Source organism: Pseudorasbora parva, chromosome 25 (genome assembly GCF_024679245.1).
Source record: "Pseudorasbora parva isolate DD20220531a chromosome 25, ASM2467924v1, whole genome shotgun sequence".
Lineage (NCBI taxonomy): Eukaryota > Metazoa > Chordata > Actinopteri > Cypriniformes > Gobionidae > Pseudorasbora > Pseudorasbora parva.
The window spans coordinates 34,083,749-34,110,888 of NC_090196.1; the positions used below are offsets into that span (position 1 = coordinate 34,083,749).

Here is a 27,140-nt window from a genome sequence, read left to right on the forward strand (position 1 = left end):
CAGTTTCTAGCCACTATAAGCGGTTCTGAAAGTCATACTGTGGTAAACTGCTGCGTGACGTGACCCTACACAGTTCTCCTGCTGACATATTTCTAGTCCTAATCACGGGTATTGATGTGAAATGTGTCCATGTTTCAGATCCTGTCCATCGGGGTGCTGGACATCTTTGGCTTTGAGGATTATGAGAACAACAGCTTCGAGCAGTTCTGCATCAACTTCGCCAACGAGACGCTTCAGCATTACTTCAACCAGCACATCTTCAAACTAGAGCAGGTAAAACAGACCCTCATCATCATCTTCATCCTGACACACATCAGGTGATCATTAGTAATGTTTGCTGAGGTGTAACTCGTCCTGAATCGTTTGTTTTGCGCAGGCAAACACTGCTCACCTGATCTTGTGTATAAGTGATAGTCATGTATTTTTTTTATTGTATTTTTTATTTGTTTTTAAACAGCAGACAATGTTTTGTATGTGTCCAAGACAATTTTCCTTCGGGATAATAAAAGTCAATCATTCGATCAATCTTCAGAAAGTTTAATTAGATTTAATATTGAATTTATAAGTTGACCTGTGAAACACTGAGCTGCAATTTGTTTGCAATCCACTGTAAAAAAATGTTTTTATTGTTTTATTATTATTATTATTAAAAAAAAATAAAGGCGAAAATGCCTTGTTGATGCTCGAGGTCAGAGGAGAATGGGCCGACTGATTCAAGCTGATAGAAGAGCAACTTTGACTGAAATAACCACTCGTTACAACCGAGGTATGCAGCAAAGCATTTGTGAAGCCACAACACACACAACCTGGAGGCGGTTGGGCTACAACAGCAGAAGACCCCACCGTGTACCACTCATCTCCACTACAAACAGGAAAAAGAGGCGACAGTTTGCACGAGCTCAACAAAATTGGACAGTTGAAGACTGGAAAAATGTTGCCTGGTCTGATGAGTCTCGATTTCTGTTGAGACGTTCAGATGGTAGAGTCAGAATTTGGCGTAAACAGAATGAGAACATGGATCCATCATGCCTTGTTCCCACTGTGCAGGCTGGTGGTGGTGGTGTAATGGTGTGGGGGATGTTTTCTTGGCACACTTTAGGCCCCTTAGTGCCAATTGGGCATCGTTTAAATGCCACGGCCGACCTGAGCATTGTTTCTGACCATGTCCATCCCTTTATGACCACCATGTCCCCATCCTCTGATGGCTACTTCCAGCAGGATAATGCACCATGTCACAAAGCTCAAATCATTTCAGATTGGTTTCTTGAACATGACAATAGCTGTGTCTCATTTCAGAAGGCTGCGTCCTCTGGAGGTCGCATTTGAAGGCTGCATGCGTCATAAGGCCGTCTCATTTCAAAAAAGTGAGTCGGACACTTCAAATGCGACCTTCAAATGCGTCCTTCTTTCAGAGGATTTCGGAGTGTGCATGAGGTGTAGCCTTCGCGGCTGGAGATAACCCATAATTCTTTGCATCGCCGTTAACAACCGTCATAAATATTTTTTTATATTATATGAAAAAACGGCACCACTGCCAGATATACATGCGAGCGTAAGTGTGGTGTTTAAAATGTAAGTTAAAGCTTGTTTTTATTTTTAAGCTCTATTACCTCAAACAGATAGTTGTGGTTAACAGGATTACAACGCGTTAGTGCTTTTTAAACGTTTAGAACAGGACATTGCTGTCAAGACAAGAAACATTTCATAGTAATTTTAAAGTTATAAATAATTTTCATTCTTATAAACTGGCGTGAGAGCGCAACGAGGCTGAACGTGTTGGCATAGCAACGTGATACTTCCTGCCTGTGTGTCCTACAAAGGACGTTTCGTTTAATTCTGACTGAGGACACTCCGTATACTGCATCCTACACAGGACGGGTCCCCCGGAGGACGCAGCCTTCGAAATTTAACGAAATGAGACACAGCTAATGAGTTGACTGTACTAAAATGGCCGCCACAGTCCCCAGATCTCAACCCAATAGAGCATCTTTGGGATGTGGTGGAACGGGAGCTTCGTGCCCTGGATGTGCATCCCACAAATCTCCATCAACTGCAAGATGCTCTCCTATCAATATGGGCCAACATTTCTAAAGAATGCTTTCAGCAGCTTGTTGATCAATGTCACGTAGAATTAAGGCAGTTCTGAAGGCGAAAGGGTCAAACACAGTATTAGTGTGTGCTCCTAATAATCCTTTAGGGGAGTGTATGAATAAATACAAATATAAAAAATATTGAAGGTTTATTTTGGTATTGTTGTTGAATATTTTATAAAAGATTCAAAATAATTATTATATTAAATGTTTCAGTTGCAATTCAAGGCATTGTAAAAAAAATATTATTATATTAATCAATATTCTAACTACTACAGAAATAATAGAAGTTGAGCAGGTGTGATGTGAGAGTTGATCATGTGACGACTGAGAGTTGATCATGTGACGGGTGAGTTGATCATGTGACGACTGAGAGTTGATCATGTGACGGGTGAGTTGATCATGTGACGACTGAGAGTTGATCATGTGACGGGTGAGTTGATCATGTGACGACTGAGAGTTGATCATGTGATGGGTGAGTTGATCATGTGACGACTGAGAGTTGATCATGTGACGACTGAGAGTTGATCATGTGACGGGTGAGTTGATCATGTGACGACTGAGAGTTGATCATGTGAGAGTTGATCATGTGACGGGTGAGTTGATCATGTGACGGGTGAGTTGATCATGTGACGACTGAGAGTTGATCATGTGAGAGTTGATCATGTGATGGGTGAGTTGATCATGTGACGGGTGAGTTGATCATGTGACGACTGAGAGTTGATCATGTGACGGGTGAGTTGATCATGTGAGAGTTGATCATGTGACGACTGAGAGTTGATCATGTGACGGGTGAGTTGATCATGTGAGAGTTGATCATGTGACGACTGAGAGTTGATCATGTGACGTTTTCTCTCTCAGGAGGAGTATCGGTCGGAGGGCATCAGCTGGCTCATGATTGAATACATCGACAACACGGCCTGCATTAACCTCATCAGCAAGAAACCCACGGCGCTGCTCCACCTGCTGGACGAAGAGTGCAAGTGCGTCTCAAACACACCATTTGACTGCATCATTCTGCTCTATTATGGGATTTGTCACACTGCAGTTATCATATATTAGAAACATTATCATATTTATCATGTTATCATCAGATATCACATAATTAATGACTCAAGAGTTTGAAACCTTTCAAATAATGTATATTTCGTCAGGAATAAGTAAGAATGGTTGTTGTTGGTTTGTAGTTTTCCGCAGGCGTCTAATCAAACTCTGCTGGACAAGTTTAAGCGTCAGCACGAGGGAAGCGGCTACATCGAGTTTCCTGCCGTCATGGAGCCGGCGTTCATCATCCGCCATTACGCCGGGAAGGTCAAATACGGCGTCAAGGTCAGAGTCAGAGGGTCAGAGTTCGGCTGGAGATCGTGTTTAAGCACATCTATGGACCAGTGGCGAGGCCAGAAATTTTTAACTGAGTGGACCTTGGTGGAATAGGGTGGACCTCAATGACTACTCTCAAATTACACAAATTTAACAATATGGGACAAAATCACTTGACAGTAAATATAAGCTATATATGATTTATTTTTTGCCAACAAATTCATATAATTCATATATACAAAATTAATTTATAACAAGCAGCTACAAAGCCTATTGCAAGGAAGACAAATATATATATTGTGCTGCTATATGACCACTAACAAGACATCAGTGTTCAGTAATTGGGTTAATTTTAAAATGGAATAACCAGTTCTTGTCACTTATGCAACTCAGTATAACTGTTATCAAACATGTATTTGCAGCTTAACCTGTGAGAATTTCGTTTCGTGTTATGCACCGTGGCCCGTGTTAAAAGTTTATTTCACTAGCAGACGTAAACTCATCTTCCCATCCCCTCAACAATACGTGATTGGCTAAACATTACTACTAAGCTTATTGATTGGCTGTTGCAATAAGGCAGTTACATGAAAATGTTTTCAATCAATTAAAATATTTAATCACAATTTAATCGCACATTTTTAGCAATTGTAAATCTAAAATTAAGTTTTTAATAGGCTACTCTAATCAACATGAGTATGGACAAATATGCATGCTTTATGCAAATGTACATTTATTATTAGTGAAACCATACTTATTCAATAATAATCAATACAGCATGAAGATTAGACGTATCAAAGGTCATAGATGTTTATCTAAGAAATTTTTCATGTCTCTTAAGCCTAAACTTAAAAATTAAGTGTAAGTAGTGATTTCTCTCATTTTAAGAATATAAAGGGAGTTTTTACACTGGAAGTTTAATTCAGAGCAGGGCAAAGTTCGTATGAAAAATTGTTAATGTTTACCAGTGAGCGCACCAGAACCACACCAACAGGAGGAGGTCCATATTCAACGAGTAGGAATATAGTGCGGCCCCTTTAAGAGACGCGCTCTCCCTATTCAACTGCCGGTATTTTGCGTGTGCGCGCCGAACTGGGCTGCGATTTACGTGGACAGTGTGAAGAACATGGACTCGGGAGCGCGCTTGTTCAGGAAAGTAACCTGTGCATTCGTTCTAGCCGATTGTAATGTATTTAGTTCAATAAAACACGTGTACTGTAATCGTTGATAATGATTTACCTCAGACATGAGCGAGAGTGAGCTGCAGTGCATCGCGCTCGGACTACAGAGAATGTGCTCAGTGAAAAAAACGCCCTTTTCTTTCTGGAGTCTAATAAAAGTGAAACAAAAAATGTGCTAGCTTATGTGGTAGCTTATGTTGGCAATAACTGCTCTTTTGGTTTAGAATATTAATGTCAACCCTTTTGTTTCCCTGTTAATGTTTGGTGCTGCATCCTTTGCAACTATGGGCTATGCCACAGATCAAACAGAAAATGCGCGCTGCGTTAATAAATTTAGTGTTGTTAAAATGAATTTGCGTTAACGTGTTATTAACATATTTGACAGCCCTATTTTTTAATGAAACTTTTTGTACGTGTTTAAGTGATTTGTGTTGTCACATAGGCATATTCTTTTCTGCTATCCCAATTTTTTTTTTTTTTTTTTTGTCTGTTCTGATTGGGTGGGCCAGCCGTCAATCTGAGTGGGCCAGTGCCACCCTGGCCCTTATGTAGCCTCGCCCCTGCTATGGACACTTGCTTCGGCCACAGAATGAAAAATAGCATTACTGTATTTTCCGGACTATAAGTCACACTTTTTTTCATAGTATGGCTGGTCCTGCGACTTATATATCAAATTTAGTTCATACTGACTGATAAGAATAAACATTTAGCTACGGCTACAGCCGGGGATCTATGCTGCTCCTGTAGCCTACCGCTGAAGAAATTAACTGAAAACAGAAAATGCCTCCATAAAGAAATCCTATTCTGCACATTACAAACTGCATGTAGAAAAATATGCAGCCGAGAACGATTCCCGCAGCGTTCGTCTCGCGCAGCTGAGCGTTGCTCAATCTGTGGACTCGTTCCTCCAGCTCTGGCCATCTCTCTCTCAGTCCGTGATTAGCTTTCTTTGTTTTCTTCATTACAGTTAAAGTAACGTCTGCTTTTCGTCAGGCCCTCACAAGTTTCTCACTCACTCCAAACTTTCTTTCTGCTGCTCGATTACGCACAGAGAGCGGGCGCTTCTGCCCTAATGCGACTTATTGTCCAGTGCGACATGTTTTTTTCCTCTTCATGACATGTTTTTTGACTGATGCGACTTATAGTCCAGTAAATACGGGATCATAATCCTGACTTCATTCACTTGTGAGTTGATTAGCTCTCAGTTCTGGCAAAAACAAACAAACAGAATTGCAAGATATAAACTCGCGATTTATAAGCGATATATAAAACTGAGATTGTGTGAAAATGTCAGACTTGTGAGATATAAAATTTGAAATGGCAATGAAATAGTCAGAAGGGTGACTAAAAAGTCAGAAAACCAAAATAAAATGTGCAAATTGAGAGAAAAATTCTGAATTGTGAGATATAAAATTTAATTTGCAAGAAAAAAAGTCAGGATTGCGATCTAAAAATTCACATTTGTGAAAAAAGAATTGCAAGATATAAACTGTTATATAAATTGTATACATAGACTTGTATATGTAGATATAAATTGTGAGGACAAAAAGAGTCAGAATTTCATGTTTGTTTCAATTCTGACTTTTTTTCTCAGAAATCGTGAGATATAAACCCCAAATAGTGTTATTTTCTATTCTGTGGCAGAAACAAGCTTACATACGTGTGTGTGTGTGTGATTTGATTGAGCATTTGCATATGTACACACACACACACACACACACACACACACACCCCTTCCAGTGACCTAATTCTGCGGTTTAATCTGATTGGTTGGATTGGCCCCTCAGCTATGAGTGTATCTGGAGCACGTTTGGCAGAGAGGGTTAAATCCACACACACACACACACACACACACACACACACACACACACACACACACACACACACACACACACACACACACACACACACACACACACACACACTGTGGTGGTAGTGTGTGTGTGTTTACTTGAATAGTGTTTACAGGAAAGCGTTTCAGCAGATGTGACCGTATCAGTGTTGGTTTTGAGAACAGCTGCTCGTGTTCAAGGGCTTTGAAACACTGAATCTTTCAGATGCTATTAAGGGTTTAAGCAATATTTTTAATTAGTAGTTGTCATTTTTTTTTAAATATCTATATAGTTTTTTTAGTTATTTTAATACAGCAGTTAAACTAAATTTATTAAAATGTTGCCTTGTTTATTTTTATTCTATTTTAATTTTAGTTCACATTGATTTTATTTCGAGTAACAGACATGCTTTTTCTATAGTTTACAGTCAGCTGTAATAACCCTGGTTCACTAGCATACTATGTTTGTTAAAAATGCTGAAAACCATAAAAAGAGGATGCATAAGCTGAAATATGAGCTTGCCCTTATTGCTGTGATTGGCTGACATGTCTGATGTGCAGGATTTCCGGGAGAAGAACACGGACCACATGCGTCCGGATATCGTGGCTCTGCTGAAGAGCAGCCGTAATGCGTTCGTGTGCAGCCTGATGGGAATCGACCCCGTGGCCACCTTCCGCTGGGCCGTGATTCGGGCGTACTTCAGAGCGCTCGTGGCCTTTCGGGAGGCTGGAAAACGGCACGCGGAGAAGAGGACGACCCCCGGTGAGATCCCATCACATAATCACACACACATCACTGATGAAAACGAGTACGATGGCGCTCCAAACCCGTATAATGCGCCGCCGACGGACTAAAACTCATCCCGTAATGCAGCTGTCAGACTCACACGCTCACAAACACTTCAGCAATCCCATGATGCAACTCTGCTCTATTATTCATCACCTCAGACACGATGCTCATTTTTAAATAATAAAATATGCATCAATGAAGAAGCAGCAGACTGGAAATGATGCGTTATAATGACGGTTGTATTCATAATTTGAGTTTTAATTTTCAAGAGATTTTATTTGCATATATATTGCACATTGCCATAAATATATTTTCATAATATCATAATATTGCCAAAGCGTATTGACAGAAATAAAACTAGACTGAGAAATGGTAAAAAAAGCTATTTCAGTGTGTAAATAAAACATGTCACTAAATTATATTGAAATACAAAATATACATTTATTTATAAATAATTTGCTTTAAAAAAAAATCTGGAATCTGAGTGCGAAAAATTCGAAATAATTCTAATTATAAATTCTAAAAGATTTAAATATTGAATAAAATCTCCTTTAAAGTTGACCAAATGAAGCCCATAGTAATGCATATTACCACTAATTATACATTTCTGATATATTTACAAAATATCTTCATGGAACATGCTCTTAATATCATAATGATTTTTGGCATAAAATTAAAATGGATAATTTTTATGTAATTTAGACCCATACAATGTATTGTTGGCTATTGCCACAAATATACCCATGAGACGCACGACTGGTGAAGGGCTCCATATATTTATATATATATGTGTGTATATATAATGCAGAGCAGCAGATATTTTAATGGTACTGAACTGTTGTTTTCTGGAGTCTCATGTGTCTTTAGATATGTGCAGACGGCTCCTCCATGGTTTATCTGAAGCGTTTGTGCGTTGTTATTTTAAAGTGTGTGTTGTTTCAGAGCCTCAAACAGTCGATTAGTGAGAACAACAACAGTAGATGACACTTCTGAAACATTTATGAGTCACTTGTGGCTCATGCGCTTCTCTCTCTCTCTCTCTCTCTCTCTCTCTCTCTCTCTCTCTCTCTCTCTCTCTCTCTCTCTCTCTCTCGCTCTCTCGCTCTCTCGCTCTCTCTCTCTTCTCTCGCTCTCCAGGCTCTGATGGTCCTGTTCAGAATCAGAAAAGTGTGGACAGCTTCAGTTTCCTGCATCATCCTGTTCACCAGCGGAGCCTTGAGATCCTGCAGAGATGCAAAGATGACAAATACAGTAAGACAACACGGCCCACGATCCCCTTTTCTGTTTCAGCATCACTACAGTGATCCATATCATCATGATCTGATGTGATGAAATGTTCACGTATATACTCTCTCTCTCTCTCTCTCTCTCGCTCTCGCTCTCGCTCTCGCTCTCGCTCTCGCTCTCTCTCTCTCTCTCTCTCTCTCTCTCTCTCTCGCTCTCGCTCTCGCTCTCGCTCTCGCTCTCGCTCTCTCTCTCTCTCTCTCTCTCTCTCTCTCTCTCTCTCGTGAACGTCAGACTCGTGCATCAGCAGAAGAAGCCCGCGTACGCCGCTGTCGGACCTGCAGGGCACAAACACGCTTGGCCAGAAACTAGCCAGGTACGGCAGCCCGGAGGGGCCAGAAAACACTGGGCAGGGATTCACAAACTTATTGTCAGCCAAACACCTTAAAAAACACCATAAAATATTCACCTAGAGTCTGAACTTTACAATGAATGTAGCCATTATTAGTGAGTTATTTGCTATTAAAATGAAAAAAACAAAAACTGTGTGTGTGGGTGTGTGTGTGTGTGTGTTACTTGTTTGGCAATACTTGTGAGGACACAAATGTCCTCTCTTATATAGTAAAACGTGAAGACATTGGACTGGTCCTAGCTAGTTAAAAAGGCTTATAAATCGGCCAAAACATGTTTTTATTTAAATCTGTTGTTCTGCACATGTTTCTGTGATGGGTTGGTTTAGGGATAGGGGTTGGGTTAGGGGATAGAAAATATCATTGACCTGATATAAAATCAATGGAAGTCTATGTAATGTCCTCACTAATATAGTGAAACAAACCTGTGTGTGTGTGTGTGTGTGTGTGTGTGTGTTGTTTGCTGTCTCAGGGACGGGTTCTCCGGCTGTAATGTGCGTGGCTCGAGGTCCGAGCGCGTCTCCTCGTTCTCTCATGAAGAAGAGGGAATATTCGTGAACTCTGTGAATAACAAGCTTCTGGAGCGAGCGCAGGGCATCCTGATGTGAGTGAGAACACATTTTCATTTATTTACAACCATCAGCTCCTTTAATTCTTATTCTCTCTCTTTTCTGAAGGCGAAACAAGAACTACAAGCCAAAGCCCAGCCTCCCGAAGGTAAACGTCCCACTCTCTTTTTATTTTAAGGCAGTTATCTTATGTAACTTATGAATAACACTGATGATCTCTTCATCACGGCTCCTGTTAGTGGGTGGGATATATTAGGCAGCAAGTGAACATTTTGTCCTCAGAGTTGATGTGTGTGAAGCAGGAGAAATGGGCAAGCGTAAGGATTTGAGCGAGTTTGGCCAGATTGTGACGGCTAGACGACTGGGTCAGAGCATCTCCAAAACTGCAGCTCTTGTGGGCTGTTCCCGGTCTGCAGTGGTCAGTATCTATCAAAAGTGCTCCAAGAGGACCAGTGGAGAACCGGCCACAGGGTCATGGGCGGCCAAGTCTCATTGATGCACGTGGGAGCGAAGGCTGGCCCGTGGGGTCCGATCAAACAGACGAGCTACTGGAGCTCAAACTGCTCCAGAAGTTAATCCTGGTTCTGATAGAAAGCTGTCAGAATACACAGAGCAGCTCAGTTTGAGGCGTATGGACCAGTCAGGGTGACCTCTGACCCCTGACCCCGCCGAAAGCACCAACAGTGGCACGTGAGCATCAGAACTGGACCACGGAGCAATGGAAGAAGATGGCCTGGTCTGAGGAATCACGTGTTCTTTTACATCACGTGGATGGCCGGGTGTGTGTGTGTGTGTGTGTTGCTTACCTGGGGAACACATGGCCCCAGGATGCACTATGGGAAGAAGGCGAGCCGGCGGAGGCAGTGTGATGCTTTGGCCAATGTTCTGCTGGGAAACCTTGGGTCCTCCATCCATGTGGATGTTACTTTGACACGCTCCACCTACCTAAGCATTGCTGAGACCATGTTCAGCCTTTGATGGAAACGGTATTCTGGTGGCTGTGGCTCTTCCAGCATCCATGGAGGCCCCACCTCACAACTTACAGGACTTAAAGGATCTGCTGCTAACATCTTGGTGCCAGATACCACAGCACACCAACATAATATGTTATGCCTGATTGGTGTTTATAACTTACAATGACTGTATTTGAGCTGAAAGATGTTTTGTTGTGTCTGCAGCACCTGCTGGACGTGAAGTCTCTGAAGTATCTGAGCTGCCTGACGCTTCACGACCGCATAACCAAATCCCTGCTGCACCTGCACAAGAAGAAGAAGCCGCCCAGCATCAGCGCTCAGTTCAACGTGAGCATCTGACTCTCTTTAGGGGTGTGAACCCACACTGGTCTCACGGTTCGATTCGATTACATTAGCATGGTTCAATTTCGATTTCACGGTGCAGTGACGGTTCACTGCATCCTCATGTATACAGTTTTTTCAATAAATACAAGCAGTCAGATTTATGAAGCTTTAATGTTACCTGCTCAAAGAAAACAAGCTTCTTAAATGTGTCAAACATCAAACTAAACTCATGTCTGGGTATAGAGAGGACAATAGGAGCATTTAGAACAAAAATACACAAAAGGAAATCCTAAAAGCCACATTAAAGGGATAGTGATGTGATGTTTATCTGCAGAGCGTACGAGATGTCGGTGTGTGTGTTTCTTCAGCAGAACTCAATTGAAGATTTTTAACTCAGCCGTTGCTCGTATAATGCGTGTCAATGGGGTGTATTTCTATGAGAGTAAAACACACACACACATACGAATCCATATTAAACCCTGCGGCTCGTGACGACACACTGATGTCTTAAGACGCGAACCGATCGCTTTCTGCCAGAAACACAACAGTGTTTATATCGGCACAGACGAGTATCTCTTCATCAAGCCAACGCACAACCGAAAGTAAAGTCGTAGGTGCTTAACACACACTCGCCTCATCAACTGTGTCTGTGCTCACTCATATCACGGTCTTTGATTGTGAAATCATCTGATGATCAATAACACGCAGCTCATATCTGTTGGTTTCAGTGACGTGAACTCTATTAAATCTGCATTAGGGATGGCTCGATACCACAATTTTGGCTTCGGTACGGTACCACAATCTAATACCGAAGTACCGATATTAAATCGATACCACAAGGTCTGATATTAGCGCGGGTATATTGCACGCGAATGAGAACAATTATGCAAGTTTTGAGTTTATAAAGTGGGAAATTACCACAAATGTTTATTAGTAAATTAATCAGCAAAGCTTATCACATCAAATCAGTCATTTGAAAACTTTCTTGTGAGAAATAATTTCAGCAAAAATCTCTCAAAATTTGCAAATTGCTTCTGGGTTCAAAAGACATCGCACTACACTAAAGCAATCTGCATAATCCGATTCAACATTTCACGCTCGTCTCGGGACGGAGAACGGAAATCATTTGAACACGCAAGAGATTTTATAGCATTTCGTAATAACAGTTACGGGAGATATGAGCTCATACGACACACACACACACACACGCCTGTCACTTAGTCACGCTCGCACATTACACATTAAGTTTCCTTAAACAGTCAAATACACAGAATTATGTACAAATGTCCGTCTTTAGTGAGTATTCACATAAACACAGGCGGTTGTGTCTAACGCGAATGTAAATAGTGCAATAGTACGCGTGCAAATATAATGAGATCTAAATGTCATTGGTTGTAACGAACGCTGGAGATTGTGATATTCGATCTTATGTTAGGCTGTGTGTGTGCGTTGATCAGTGTAAAAAGAAAATAAATGGCTAAATGAGATGGTTTGAATGATTCACTGACCTGTCGATCTCATAAGAAGTCTTAAAGTCAGGATAGTGACAGATGCTTCTTGGCTAGGTTTGATGGTTCTTCATCAGTTTTATAAGCAAAGTCATTACAAATGTCACTTCTACTCCTCTCTTTATTAATTCATTTTGGGCATCTTGAGTGAGATTCGACTGCTTAATCCATTTTGTTCGTCTATGTTGTTGTCACATTTGCCGGTTGTTTCGGGTCAGTTTGGGTAGAGCGCTGCCATCTAGCGGTGAACTTCGGAAAAGCAGCATATACCGAAATGTGCCAAATCATGATATCGTACTGTTTGAAATAAAATATATACCGGTATTTTTCCAGTACCGGTATACCGCGCATCCCTAATCTGCATATAGTGCGGGAACTGAAGATCGCTTTATATCCGTTTTGCGGAGATACATTTATGTGCCCAAGTGTAAATTAAATGGTTTGGATAAATCAGACAGCTTTGATTTACACACAAGCGTGTGTGTGTGTTCTCCAGGTCATTCACACAAGTCGAAGTGTGCCCAGATGTCGACTTTTAAAGTAGTTGGAGCATTTTTAATCACTCACTCGTGTCTCGAGTGTCTCTGCTATTGTGTGCAACCGCGACAACACACGTGTGTGACAAATGACGTCAGAAAATAATCAGTACATTATAACCGGTTATGGTGTATTACTGAACCGATACCGAATCATCCTCGTCTGCATCATAGAAACGATTAATTTCACCAGCCCCATGACTCTTTAAAGCTCCACTGTGTGATATTTTCCTCCATCTAGCGGTGTAAAGGTTTATGACCATCCAGTGAATATTAGTTTCTGTTCCTCTCAATTCTGATTTCGGTTTAACTCCTACGGTGGCCGATTTAGTCCAAGATTAACATGGCTTCCAGTTCGACCTCGCCCATGAGTGCTCCTTCAAGTGATGAGGTTACTTTAGAAAACTATTATAATTTGCAGTTATCAGTATATAGCAGTCTCAAGCAATCCCCCTCTTCACATTCGACACGGTGCCATCGAGTGTTAAACACGAAAGGCGAAGCTTGAATTTACGGGTTTACTTTCAAGATAGAGGGCCAACATGGCGACCGGCATTCGAACCCCTCACCCGTATGTGTTTTCAATGGTATATTATAAACTTACCAGAATACTTTATTACTTGAAAGAAGTAAATATACATTAATGAGCACATACAGTCTTGTTCAAAATAATAGCAGTACAATGTGACTAACCAGAATAATCAAGGTTTTTAGTATATTTTTTTATTGCTACGTGGCAAACAAGTTACCAGTAGGTTCAGTAGATTCTCAGAAAACAAATGAGACCCAGCATTCATGATATGCACGCTCTTAAGGCGGTGCAATTGGGCAATTAGTTGAATTAGTTGAAAGGGGTGTGTTCAAAAAAATAGCAGTGTGGCATTCAATCACTGAGGTCATCAATTTTGTGAAGAAACAGGTGTGAATCAGGTGGCCCCTATTTAAGGATGAAGCCAACACTTGTTGAACATGCATTTGAAAGCTGAGGAAATGGGTCGTTCAAGACATTGTTCAGAAGAACAGCGTACTTTGATTAAAAAGTTGATTAGAGAGGGGAAAACCTATAAAGAGGTGCAAAAAATGATAGGCTGTTCAGCTAAAATGATCTCCAATGCCTTAAAATGGAGAGCAAAACCAGAGAGACGTGGAAGAAAACGGAAGACAACCATCAAAATGGATAGAAGAATAACCAGAATGGCAAAGGCTCAGCCAATGATCACCTCCAGGATGATCAAAGACAGTCTGGAGTTACCTGTAAGTACTGTGACAGTTAGAAGACGTCTGTGTGAAGCTAATCTATTTTCAAGAATCCCCCGCAAAGTCCCTCTGTTAAAAAAAAGGCATGTGCAGAAGAGGTTACAATTTGCCAAAGAACACATCAACTGGCCTAAAGAGAAATGGAGGAACATTTTGTGGACTGATGAGAGTAAAATTGTTCTTTTTGGGTCCAAGGGCCACAGGCAGTTTGTGAGACGACCCCCAAACTCTGAATTCAAGCCACAGTACACAGTGAAGACAGTGAAGCATGGAGGTGCAAGCATCATGATATGGGCATGTTTCTCCTACTATGGTGTTGGGCCTATTTATCGCATACCAGGGATCATGGATCAGTTTGCATATGTTAAAATACTTGAAGAGGTCATGTTGCCCTATGCTGAAGAGGACATGCCCTTGAAACGGTTGTTTCAACAAGACAATGACCCAAAACACCCTAGTAAACGGGCAAAGTCTTGGTTCCAAACCAACAAAATGAATGTTATGGAGTGGCCAGCCCAATCTCCAGACCTTAATCCAATTGAGAACTTGTGGGGTGATATCAAAAATGCTGTTTCTGAAGCAAAACCAAGAAATGTGAATGAATTGTGGAATGTTGTTAAAGAATCATGGAGTGGAATAACAGCTGAGAGGTGCCACAAGTTGGTTGACTCCATGCCACACAGATGTCAAGCAGTTTTAAAAAACTGTGCTCATACAACTAAATATTAGTTTAGTGATTCACAGGATTGCTAAATCCCAGAAAAAAAAAATGTTTGTACAAAATAGTTTTGAGTTTGTACAGTCAAAGGTAGACAAGTTTGTACAGTCAAAGGTAGACACTGCTATTTTTTTGAACACACCCCTTTCAACTAATTGCCCAATTGCACAGCCTTAAGAGCGTGCATATCATGAATGCTGGGTCTCGTTTGTTTTCTGAGAATCTACTGAACCTACTGGTAACTTGTTTGCCACGTAGCAATAAAAAATATACTAAAAACCTTGATTATTCTGGTTAGTCACATTGCACTGCTATTATTTTGAACAAGACTGTATATTTTTGAAAGAACTAAGTGTTTTTAGCTAAGAATAAACTAAAAAAGTTACTCAGTGTAGCTTTAAGACTCACTCCGCTGTACTGTGATTGTGATCTCCGGAGTGAGTGTTAGAGTCATGGTGTCGATATTAATCGTTAACTGAGCATCTCTTGTGTCCGTGATCAGGTGTCTCTGAATAAGCTGATGGAGACGCTGGGACAGTCGGAGCCGTATTTCGTGAAGTGCATCCGCTCTAATGCTGAAAAGGTACAGTATGTGTGTGTATGTCCTGTTGCAGCATGGCTTGATTCAGACGCACGGTTTGATTGGTGTCGTTCTTTCGTAGCTTCCTCTGCGTTTCAACGACACGCTGGTGTTGAGGCAGCTGCGGTACACTGGGATGCTGGAGACGGTGAGGATACGGCAGTCCGGATACAGCGTCAAATACAGCTTTCAGGTGAGAGAACTCTCCTCAACACACACACGTCACGTCAATGTTGATTCAGTTCAGTTCAATGTTGATTCAGCTCAGTTCAGTTCAATGTTGATTCAATTCAGTTCAATGTTGCTTCAATTCACACACACGTCACGTCAGCTGATTCTCTAGTGTGTTATACAGTACTGAGTGCTTCAAACATGCTTTACAGGGATCAACGGGACAATTGTGCAAAATTCATCAATAATAAAACAAACTGAATTGAGCTTTAAAGCAGCTCTAAATAATGATTCAGTTCCGTTCAGTGTTGATTCAGCTCAGTTCCGTTCAGGGTTGATTCGGTTAAGTTCAATGTTGATTCAGTTCACTTCAATGTTGATTTAGCTCAGTTCAGTTCAATGTTGATTCAGTTCAGTTCAATGTTGATTCAGCTCAGTTCCGTTCAGGGTTGATTCGGTTAAGTTTAATGTTGATTCAGTTCAGTTCAATGTTGATTCAGTTCAGTTCAATGTTGTTTCAGTTCAGTTCAGTTTAATGTTGATTCAGTTCAGTTCAGTTTAATGTTGATTCAGTTCAGTTCAATGTTGATTCAGTTCAGTTCAGTTCAATGTTGATTCAGCTCAGCTCAGTTCAGTTCAATGTTGATTCAGTTAAGTTTAATGTTGATTCAGTTCAGTTCAATGTTGATTCGGTTAAGTTTAATGTTGATTCAGTTCAGTTCAATGTTGATTCAGTTCAGTTCAGTTCAATGTTGATTCAGTTCAGTTCAATGTTGATTTAGTTCAGTTCAGTTCAATGTTGATTCAGTTCATTTCAATGTTGATTCAGCTCAGTTCAGTTCAATGTTGATTCAGTTCAGTTCAATGTTGATTCAGTTCAATGTTGATTCAGTTCAGTTCAATTTTGATTCAGTTCAGTGTTGATTCAGCTCAGTTCAGTTCAATGTTGATTCAGTTCAGTGTTGATTCAGCTCAGTTCAGTTCAATGTTGATTCAGTTCAATGTTGATTCAGTTCAGTTCAATTTTGATTCAGTTCAGTGTTGATTCAGCTCAGTTCAGTTCAATGTTGATTCAGTTCAGTGTTGATTCAGCTCAGTTCAGTTCAATGTTGATTCAGCTCAGTTCAGTTCAATGTTGATTCAGCTCAGTTCAGTTCAATGTTGATTCAGCTCAGTTCAGTTCAATGTTGATTCAGCTCAGTTCAGTTCAATGTTGATTCAGCTCAGTTCAGTTCAATGTTGATTCAGCTCAGTTCAGTTCAAAAGCAGAATTGCTGTTGTGTGTCAGATATTACAGATGACTCCGCTGTAGAGCAGACTGTAGTGTCATCATCCATTCAGGCTTCGTTCTCATCTGATCGTGTCAGTGCAGTCGAATCGATCACTGAATGTTTTGTGTGTGAATGGCTTTACGGAGCTCATTGTGTCTCTTCAGGATTTTGCTCATCATTTCCATGTGCTGTTACCGGCTGGATCTCACGCCACTGCGGCGGCCATCAGACAGTTCCTGCAGAACGCAGACCTCGAGCCCGACGGGTATCAAGTGGGCCGAAACATGGTAACAAACGCAGCCACGTTCACTGGTGACGGACGGTTAGGGTTGGGCACCGCTCACATTTTAACCGGTACCTGCAATTCGGTACCTAAGAGAAACATCCATAACTGTGCAGAAACTGAAGTCATTAATAGAAGTGTTATGGACATTATGCCTCGGTCTGCCGTTGTGTGTGATGTTTGTTCACTGTAATGTTTACCAGTAAAGAGTCGGCTATAGCTACTCACTGCAAAAATGCTCTTCTTACTCAGTATGTTTGTCGTGTTTCTAGTCTAAACATCTAAAAATTCTTACATTAAGACACATTTACTAGACAAATAAAAATTATTGTCTTGTTTTGGGACAAAATAACTCCAAATGAAGAGAGTTTTTGCTTTAAATAAGATAAATAATCTGCCAATGGGGTGAGAAAAATTATCTTGTTTTCTGTCTGAATTAAGATTATTTAGTTTACCCCATTGGCAGATTATTTATCTTATTTTAAATGTTAAATCTTAAAAGTAAATGTGTCTTAATGTAAGAATTTTTAGATATTTTGACTAGAAACAAGACAAAAATACGGAGTAAGGAAAATGTTTTTTGCAGTGCTTAATTAACTGAATTCATAAAACGGCCATATTATAATTATTTTTTCTTTTTAATTCAATTTCTATGAAAAGATTTTCCACAAATTCTGTGTGGTGTATTTTCTGGTAATCAAATGAAGACATAAAACATTAATTTATCTTTTAATTTAATGAAATGTTTTTTTGTCAAACTGAGCTTTATACTGATAAAATTAAAACATGGAAGAAAACTTTGTGATATATTACTTAAAAAAATAAAGTTTTGATAGTTTATAATTATCACATTAGTGTTAGTGTTATTATTACACTGAGACGTATCTGATCTCTACTGTACAACAGTGATATTAAACAATATAATAACGTTAAAATGCTCATGAAGTGACTCTCAGAGCGGCTCTGGAGATGAAGTTCATGTGTTCATCTCCTCGTATGAGATGGAAACACGCGATTGTCACGCGCAATTCTGTGTGTGTGTGTGTGTGTGTGTGTGTGTGTGTGTGAGGTAAATAAACTGCGGGTCAGCGCCATTGATTCACAAAGACACAGAATCAATGAATTCGTAGAATTCGTAAATAGTCTTTTTGCTGTTTAATATTCACAGACACTAGTCTATATCACCAGATGTGTTCTCAGGTACTGAAATTGATTTAATGTGAATCAGTGCCCTTAAAAATACCAGGTTCGGTACCCAGCCCTGGTGACGGTGGGCTGGGCGTGACACTGAGCGGGGTGTGTGTGTGTGTGTGTTCCTGCAGGTGTTTCTGCGGGAGCACCTGCGTCAGCGGCTGCAGGACGAGCTCCATCAGGAGGTGTTGAGGAGGATCGTGTGTCTGCAGAGACGCTTCAGGACGCAGCAGGAGAGGAAACTCTTCAGCCGGCAGAGACGAGCCGCCCGGGCCATTCAGGTGCTGACCAAAACTGACCAGACCAAGACATTATCCATCAGAGAAAGGGCCTCGCTGTGATTTTACCACCGTTAAAAACAAAACATGAGGAAGTCACTTTAATGGACAACCTTAAAGGAATAGTTCACCCAAAAATTATAATTCTGTCATCATTTACTCACCCTCATGTTGTTCCAAAACCTGTGTGATCTTTCTTCAGCTGAACACAGAAGAAGGTATTTTGAAGAATGTTTGTAACAAAGCAGAGAGAGCAACCGTTGACTACCATAGTAGGGAAAACAATCCTATAGTAATGTCAATGTCAATGTCAATTTTATTTATATAGCACCATTTCCACAACACATGGTTGACCAATGTGCTTTACATAGAACACACAACACTGGGACACTAAGTCAAAATAAGATTATGAAAGATAAAAAGTACAACAACCAAAAATAAAATTATTAAAAAAAAAAAATTATGATAAAATACAGTGCTTCAACCAGAAATAAAAGCTTTGTCAAACAGATAGGTTTTTAATCTCGACTTAAAGGTGAACACAGACGGAGCTAAGCGAATAGAAGAGGGCAACTCGTTCCAAAGTCTTGGGGCGATAGATGAAAACGCACGATCGCCCCTGGACTTCAGCCTCGTCATTGGTGTAACATCTGGTTTGATGACCGGAGAGATCGTGTTTCTCTGCGTTCAATTAAAAGTTCTGAAATATACGAAGGGGCCATACCATGTAGTGACTTAAACACGATTAATACAATTTTAAAATCAACTCTATAGCGTACAGGCAGCCAATGTAAAGACTGTAGAACTGGAGTGATATGATCCCGCTTACGAGTCCTGGTCAAAAATCTGGCTGCCGCGTTCTGAACCATCTGTAAACGAGAGAGAGCTGTTTGACTAATCCCAGCGTATAGTGAGTTACAATAATCCAATCTGGAGGTAATGAAAGCATGGATCACTTTTTCAAGGTTTTTAAAAGATAGGAAATGTTTTACTTTAGTAAGAAGCCGCAGTTGGAAAAAGGAAGATTTAACTACAGTATTTATCTGCCTATCAAATTTCATTTGCTCATCAAATACAACACCCAAATTCTTTACATGTTGCTTAACATATGGTGATAACACACCCAAATTTAGATTTGTAGCAGTCACAGAGACAGAGGGTTTGAAAACAATCAATTCGGTTTTGCTATCATTGAAATTTAAAAAGTTTAGAGACAGCCATTTCTTTACATCCTTCAAACAAAGCAATAGTGCATTCAGTCCATCCAGTGCATTCATAGTAGTCAATGGTTGCTCTGTCTGGTCGGTTACAAACATTCTTCAAAATATCTTCTTTTGTGTTCAGCAGAAGACAGAAATCAAAAGAAAGGGAAGATTTAAATGGGAGGTCTGAAGATCTGTGGAGGTTTTCCTCAAGTCATCTGAAGTTTTCTTGTGCTGCCAAAACCGTTTCCAGCCTGAGCAGAACGACGTGTCCTTCAGAACTAAGAGCCGCTTTCCCGATCCCAGCGCGACACCGGGTTTATTTTCACAAACATGTGGCGCTCCACAAACAACACGTTACGCAAACGCTCAGAGGTTTGATCAGAGGCATGTGTGCGATGGATTTCAAAAGAGAGGAAAAGAAAGAAAATATTGGATTTTTCTACACAGAATAATAACCAGCGCTCAGATAACAAACATATTATGTAACTATAATAAACGAATACACTCTTTTATTATCATCCCAATTAATGAAACCCCAAAACATAAAATAAAATAATGGTTTTAAAATAAAATTGGAGCAAAATAATTCAACAACACAATCACTGTGATTTTTACCACCATTTTAAACATCATGGTAAAGCTTGACTTTAATGCTCAAATTGATTTTATGAATTGGTGACAATAAATAATTACATTTATAAAATAATGACAAATTATTAAATATTACTATTAATATTAAATTAAACTGCTCTAAATATTAAAATGATTAATCTTGTTGAAAATAAGAGCGTGTTCTTAAGTAACTTGCCTGGTTAAATAACAGTTACTATTTTATTATTAATTAAAATAATTAATACAACTGTAAAAACATATAAAACATTTTGTAAAAATATCTCCGCTTAACGGTCTATGTATATTAGAGTAACGTAAATTAATGACGTTATTTGTAATAGTCAGTATGCGGTATATACTAGTGTTGTCATCATGGGTGTCGGAAGCAAATAAAATGTGTGTGAGTCCTCGCTCTGAATTTTTTTTGTTACTGGAGTAACGTTAGATGCCATTTACATTAAATATACAAATATACCACCGTTTACTAAACGATTGATTGGGACAGACTAAATTACGGAAATCAGTGAGTTATTAACTGTGGCTTTAGTGTAGGGTTAGAGACGCATGACGTCAAGTTTAGACGCTAATCGATCAGAGGTTCGAATCCGGCTTTTGCTGAACTCGCTCTACTCCCTTTCCCCATCACATATCAGATCGGAAAGACATTTATTTACAATTAAAGTGGAGAAAATATTAGAAAAGTGGAAATAAACCATCTAACGTGTTCAGGGCCGTACCCAGGATTTTCTAAATACTGAGGTCCAAATATGAATTTTGGAGGGTTTGAAAAAAACAAAAACATTTCCCTCCTTTACAAATGCATTTAAGACATAAGAAAATCAAAGAATCCGCTAACTGTAGCTTTAAAACCATGTCAGTGTGCAGGATACATTATTTGAAGAAGACAACAGATTTTTATAAATGAGAATCTGGTTAAATGTTGCAAAAAAAATTGACTCCAAATTAGAAAATCAGAAAGTCAGTTTTGTTGTTAAATTGAGCCAAAGACGACATATGTGTGAAAACCTAGCTAAAGTAAATGTTTGTGATTTACATTATGTAAAGAACATTATTTGAACATATAACCTTGATATATTTAATAAGTAAGATCATGTCAAAGATAGAAATCAATGTGAAAATATAACCAATGAGTGAAATCTAAATGTGATGCTCCTAATCTCAATATTAGATGATGAGACTGGATTTCACAGACAAGAGTCACATTGGCCCTCATTTATCAATCTTGCGTAGAAACGGGTGTATATGTTGGCGTAAGATTATGCTTACACTCCTCTCACCGCCTGATTTATGAAGCTGTGCGCACCTCTGCAATCCAGGTGTACGCAATACTTGCCCTTGATAAATGCGGCGGCTGAAAACGATCGTCATTAGAATAACACGCCCCTATATATTCAAGTCTCCGCCTCCCGCACGCCCTCATTTTACGCCATGGACAAACAGAAGACGGCAAAGAAGCGAAACTTCTCCGACGTGGAGATCGGGCGCGCTCAATCATCTCTTTAGTCCACTAGTCAGGGCACTGATTAGGACATAAGTCAACGGGCTGACTCCCTGATCAGTGCCCTGACTAGCCTACTGAACTATTGAGATGATTGAGCCGCGCCCATCGAGACCATCACCAGGGAAGTGGAAAAAAACCCGAAATTGTTTTATTTGGGAGTTTAAAGAGTGGGATTAAAGGCGCTCACAAAAACAAAATATGGATCCAAATTACGAGTAGCTACTGTTAGTGTGGGGGTTGAGAAGCGCACTCCAGCAGTTTAAAGCTGTTTGGATGATAAATTACCATCACAATGCATTATTTATTTTTTACAGCACGTTTTGAAACAATTAGCATTTAATTTCGTATCACGGCACATGTATTGGGGTGTACAATAGTGATGATGATGTGATGTGGAGTACTACCATTCATTCACATTAATAATTACATGACAATTTGTAAGATTCTTCTTCTTATTATTATGATTATTATTCTTAATGACGCTTGTTATTTAGAAGAAGAATGCCGTTTTTATTGATTTTATTATTATTTAAAAGAAGAAGGCCATTTTTATTATTTTGTCAGTCTGAATTATTTTAGTCCCAGTCCGTGCGCAGCTGCCGGGCCAGGCGGGCCTGAACCGTCAGATAAAGCGCACAGGCTCGCGACTGGAGGAATACATATGCCTACAGATCAAACGCTTTGGTAAAGTCACACAAATTAAACATTGACGTTCATGTTGCACAAAAATAAACACTGAATGTTGTTGTTGTGGTTTTTTACAGTGGGTCATAATATAGCATATCTTTGTCAGTGCGTTTTGTGGTGTTAGGAATTGCTTTTCTGCGCATTTTCCCACTAACTCAAACGTGCGTACACCACCTCCCGAGCTGGCGTAGGATTTGAGCGTGCCGTACGCCAACGTCCATATTGATAAATCTCAAAGTCACCGTGGGTTTGGGTGTACGCTGGAAATTTGGTGTACGCACTTTTGATAAATGAGGGCCATTATGTGTAGCAGTCAGGAATATATTGTAGGCTAATGCTTTCTCTATTCTGAGCACAGTGGGCTACCTGCTCTTTCTGTCTCATCGCCATCATCTTCTCTCTTTCTTTTTTCCCCAGTCTCCTTCTCTTGCCCTGTATCTTTTCTCTTTTCAGAGCTGAGCTTTATTTGAAGCAGTCTTTTCATTTTCGTCTGTATCGGTAAAAACAAAGTTGTAAATGTAAATTTACTGAAGGCTTCCAAGAAAACCAGGTCAAGAAAACGTTATTAGTTTGCATCCCTGATTATTAAGCGCTCTCGCGGTGTTGTGATGTCAAACATCAGTCGTTGTTCGAAGCGCCGGTTGGTGGTTGTGGCATTTGTCCCGCCTCTCCTCCACTGTGATTGGACATTGATGTTCACCCAAAGTTGAACTGTGGACGCTCAACGTGTAAAAATGGACAAAACCTGCCAGCTGTTGGCGCTATTGAAAATTGCGGCGCATCCTTGAAAACATACGCCGGGCGAGGCGAGAACACATGTTTGTACACGCCGCCTTAATAGGCTATTATTTTGCAACTACTATTATTTACACCTCGGAGAATTACCGAGGTCCGGACCTCGGGGACCTCAATGGTGGGTACGGCCCTGAACGTGTTTAATAATAAGTGTTTCTCAGTTAGGGGTAAACAGACATGTGCTGAATTAGAGACGATAAAAGTGAGGGGGTCCAACATCACTGGTTGTAAAAAGTGGGTGGGCATACACACACACACACACACACACACACACACACACACACACACACACACACACACACACACACACACACACACACACACACACAATGGTTCTGACGCCCATGGTTCTCATGATCATTCTCTTGCTCCTCTTCCTCTCTACAGCGCTGGTGGCGGGACTGTTTGAGGCATGCAGACGAGGGTGTGTGTGAGCTCCAGCAGGGGGCGGCAGTGTGTGTGCAGGCGGCCTGGAGGGGCTTCAGAGGGAGGCGGCTGTACCTGCAGCAGCGGAGAGCGGCGCTGCTCATCCAGAGGCGCTGGAGGAGATTCCTGCAGACTCGCGAGAGAGCGGCGAAACTCATCCAGGCCGTCTGGAGGACACACACACACAGACTCCGCTTTCTGGAGCAGCGCCGGGCTGCCGTCACACTACAGGCCGCCTGCAGGGGGCGCCGAGATCGCCAGCGGTAACTGCATTTACATATCTGCTTTTGCATCGCATGGAGCCCCTCACATGTGGGCTAAATCGTGCGCACTTTTTACTATTTCGTTCCCTCGATTTATAAATCATGCGCACGTTTAACTAATTTGTTCCCTCAAATTATAAATCGTTTGGACATTTTATGATTTTGTTCCCTCGATTTATAAATCGTGCGCACGTTTTACTATTTCATTCCCTCGATTTATAAATCGTAAGCACGTTTAATTAATTAATTCCCGTGATTTTCTAAATCCTGTGCACGTGTTCAATGTTTGTTACGCTGTGTTCACTGATCTGGCTTCTACTTGAACGATTTTTGTTACCAAAGCAAAATAAACATAGAAGTTGACATAGTATCTGAAATATCTCAATATTTATTAGTGTTGAACATCTAGTTTAGTGTTTAACACTGGTACTGATATGCATGGCAGTCAAACATTTTCCCAAAGTAAATTTTCTGTGAAATAAATGTACTATATTTCAGTTTGATAATTTTTTTTTAATTATTAATATTTTGTATTTTTAAGGGATTTTACAGTACTAAATTATATTAATGCAGTCGTTATAATCCATTTATTCACTTTTTGAGCAAAGACCTGAAAATAAAATTTCAATTTTTTCCCCCCAAGTTGTAAATCTTGAACGCTTTGGGTCACGTACTGAAGTTTGGTCTCTTTTTAAAAACAAGACTTGGCAGATTATTGTTAAGTGAAAAAAGGAAATAAAAAATTCTTGGAAAAAAGTTATAACATTTAAAATGTATTATGAAAATTTTTAAATTTTTACATGAAATGCATATTTTCCATAAACACATTTTACTCTAAATCTGGGAGAGTACCAAAGCCGTAAATCTAAACAAGTCCAAATTTGAGGTTGATATCTCCAAAAGTGAGCTTTCAGTAATAATTTGGAATTCGTCTCCCATTCATTTCCAATAAATGTTTTGACCATGAAATCTTTTCGAAATATGTCCATGTTTTTTCATGTGTGTTCACATAGCAAGTGCCAAAACCTTCACGAAGTTCTGTACCATTCAGTTGACAATTTTTCTGTCAAAATTGACTGAACTCCTGTTTTTTCCCCAAGGTGCCGCATTCTGAGGGATCAGCGACGTGGAGAGAAAACCCATGATGATGAAGAGCATCCAAACACTGTGACCAAAAGTTTACATGCCCCTCAAAACACAAGCGAAGAGCTGTTGAAGCTCGAGGAGGTACAGGAAAATCAATCCACCGAACCTCCTCGACCCGTCGACGACAGCACGCTGAAGAGCCGATCCAAACGGGAAAGCAGGAGGCAAAGGGAACTCGAGCAGGCTACGTTCAGTTTAGAGCTGCTCAAGGTCCGATCCGGTTCAATGCCGAACTCAGAGCCGGATTCTTTTGCTGAAATCCCTGTCTCCAAACATCTTCCTTCATCTCCTCAGGCCTCCACAGACAGCCAGGAAAGCTTCGAGATCCTCCACAACGAGGAGGAGTTGGCTAAACATCAAGTGTCCAAACCTGAGCCGATGGAAGAGAACCAAACCAGCCCGGCGTCCTTCAAACCTCACTTCTACATCGCCGATGAAGACAGAAGCCCGCTCAAAAGTGCGCCTCAGACGCCGACCCGTGCAGAGAAGAAGGAGTCCGTGGTGGTCATCATCAGCATGCAGAAGGAAAACCCGGTCGACCAGAGTAGCCTGAAAGCTCTGCAAAGCCTCGAGATGGAAACGGATGAGATCCAGCAGGAATCGCTCTCCAATGGAGCATCCGCTTTAGATCATCCAGACCTCCATTCGACCCCAGAACCCCTAAATCATGGCCTGGTCACCTCAACCGCCTCCAAACCCCTCCAGCTGGACTCGAGGGAAGCAGCGCCCGAGACTTCAGAGTCCAAGAAGGACGTTCAGAAGAAGTTTGTTTCCCAAAGCATCAGCATAAGTATGAAAGAGAAAGCTAATCGGGCCTTCTCTCCCAAGCGCAGCCGCTTCACCTTCTCCAAGTGAGTTCACATCCACTCAGACTTGATTTATATAGCTTTTAACTCTTTCCCCACCTGTGTTTTTGATCATTTTTGCAAGTTTCATGCTCCCCAGATAAGTTTGTTCTGTAAAATTAGTCATCTTTATTTATATCACGCTTTTACAATTGTGTCAGAGCAGCTTCAGTGTTAAACAATACTGCAGCAGAATTAGATTTGGCTGTACAGTCGTTCTGGAGTAAACAGTGATGTTATCAGCTCATTTTAATTTATCATAGAGAGACAATGTTGGCAGATCAGTATATAATGAATAACTGAGCACGCAATATGAACACAGAATGGATTAGATGGAGTCCATCAACACCCACAGTCCTAAAGCCACATTCACAGTCCTAAAGCTCGTCTTGGGTCGGCATTTCAATCAGTAACATTTGATTTATATGCTTTTTAATGTTGATGATCACGTTATCCTATAGTAATTGTACAGGACTATATAGACAGGACTAGATAGACAGGACTATATAGACAGGACTATATAGACAGGACTATATAGACAGGACTAGATAGACAGGACTAGATAGACAGGACTAGATAGACAAGACTAGATAGACAGGACTAGGTAGACAGGACTAGGTAGACAGGACTAGGTAGACAGGACTAGATAGACAGGACTAGGTAGACAGGACTAGATAGACAGGACTAGGTAGACAGGACTAGATAGACAGGACTATATAGAAAGGACTATATAGACAAGACTAGATAGACAGGACTAGATAGACAGGACTAGGTAGACAGGACTAGGTAGACAGGACTAGGTAGACAGGACTAGGTAGACAGGACTAGATAGACAGGACTAGATAGACAGGACTAGATAGACAGGACTAGGTAGACAGGACTAGATAGACAGGACTAGATAGACAGGACTATATAGACAGGACTAGATAGACAGGACTAGATAGACAGGACTAGATAGACAGGACTAGGTAGACAGGACTAGGTAGACAGGACTAGGTAGACAGGACTAGATAGACAGGACTATATAGACAGGACTAGATAGACAGGACTATATAGACAAGACTAGATAGACAGGACTAGATAGACAGGACTAGGTAGACAGGACTAGATAGACAGGACTAGATAGACAGGACTAG

The 27,140-nt window shown here is 40.5% G+C and overlaps 1 protein-coding gene across 4 annotated transcripts in view; it reads left to right on the forward strand.

The window, feature by feature from the left end:
* myo9ab (myosin IXAb) overlaps positions 1–27,140 on the forward strand; it is a 140,982-nt gene that overhangs the window by 78,747 nt on the left and 35,095 nt on the right. For all 4 annotated transcript variants that reach the window (XM_067436999.1, XM_067436997.1, XM_067436998.1 and 1 more), the window contains exons 11-25: positions 139–273; positions 2,952–3,073; positions 3,278–3,419; positions 6,981–7,182; positions 8,347–8,460; positions 8,728–8,809; positions 9,316–9,447; positions 9,521–9,560; positions 10,591–10,713; positions 15,232–15,312; positions 15,392–15,502; positions 16,916–17,038; positions 18,357–18,506; positions 23,712–24,013; positions 25,114–26,010. In XM_067436999.1, coding sequence (XP_067293100.1) covers positions 139–273; positions 2,952–3,073; positions 3,278–3,419; positions 6,981–7,182; positions 8,347–8,460; positions 8,728–8,809; positions 9,316–9,447; positions 9,521–9,560; positions 10,591–10,713; positions 15,232–15,312; positions 15,392–15,502; positions 16,916–17,038; positions 18,357–18,506; positions 23,712–24,013; positions 25,114–26,010 — 2,756 coding nt within the window. The remainder of the gene's footprint in view (positions 1–138; positions 274–2,951; positions 3,074–3,277; positions 3,420–6,980; positions 7,183–8,346; positions 8,461–8,727; positions 8,810–9,315; positions 9,448–9,520; positions 9,561–10,590; positions 10,714–15,231; positions 15,313–15,391; positions 15,503–16,915; positions 17,039–18,356; positions 18,507–23,711; positions 24,014–25,113; positions 26,011–27,140) is intronic.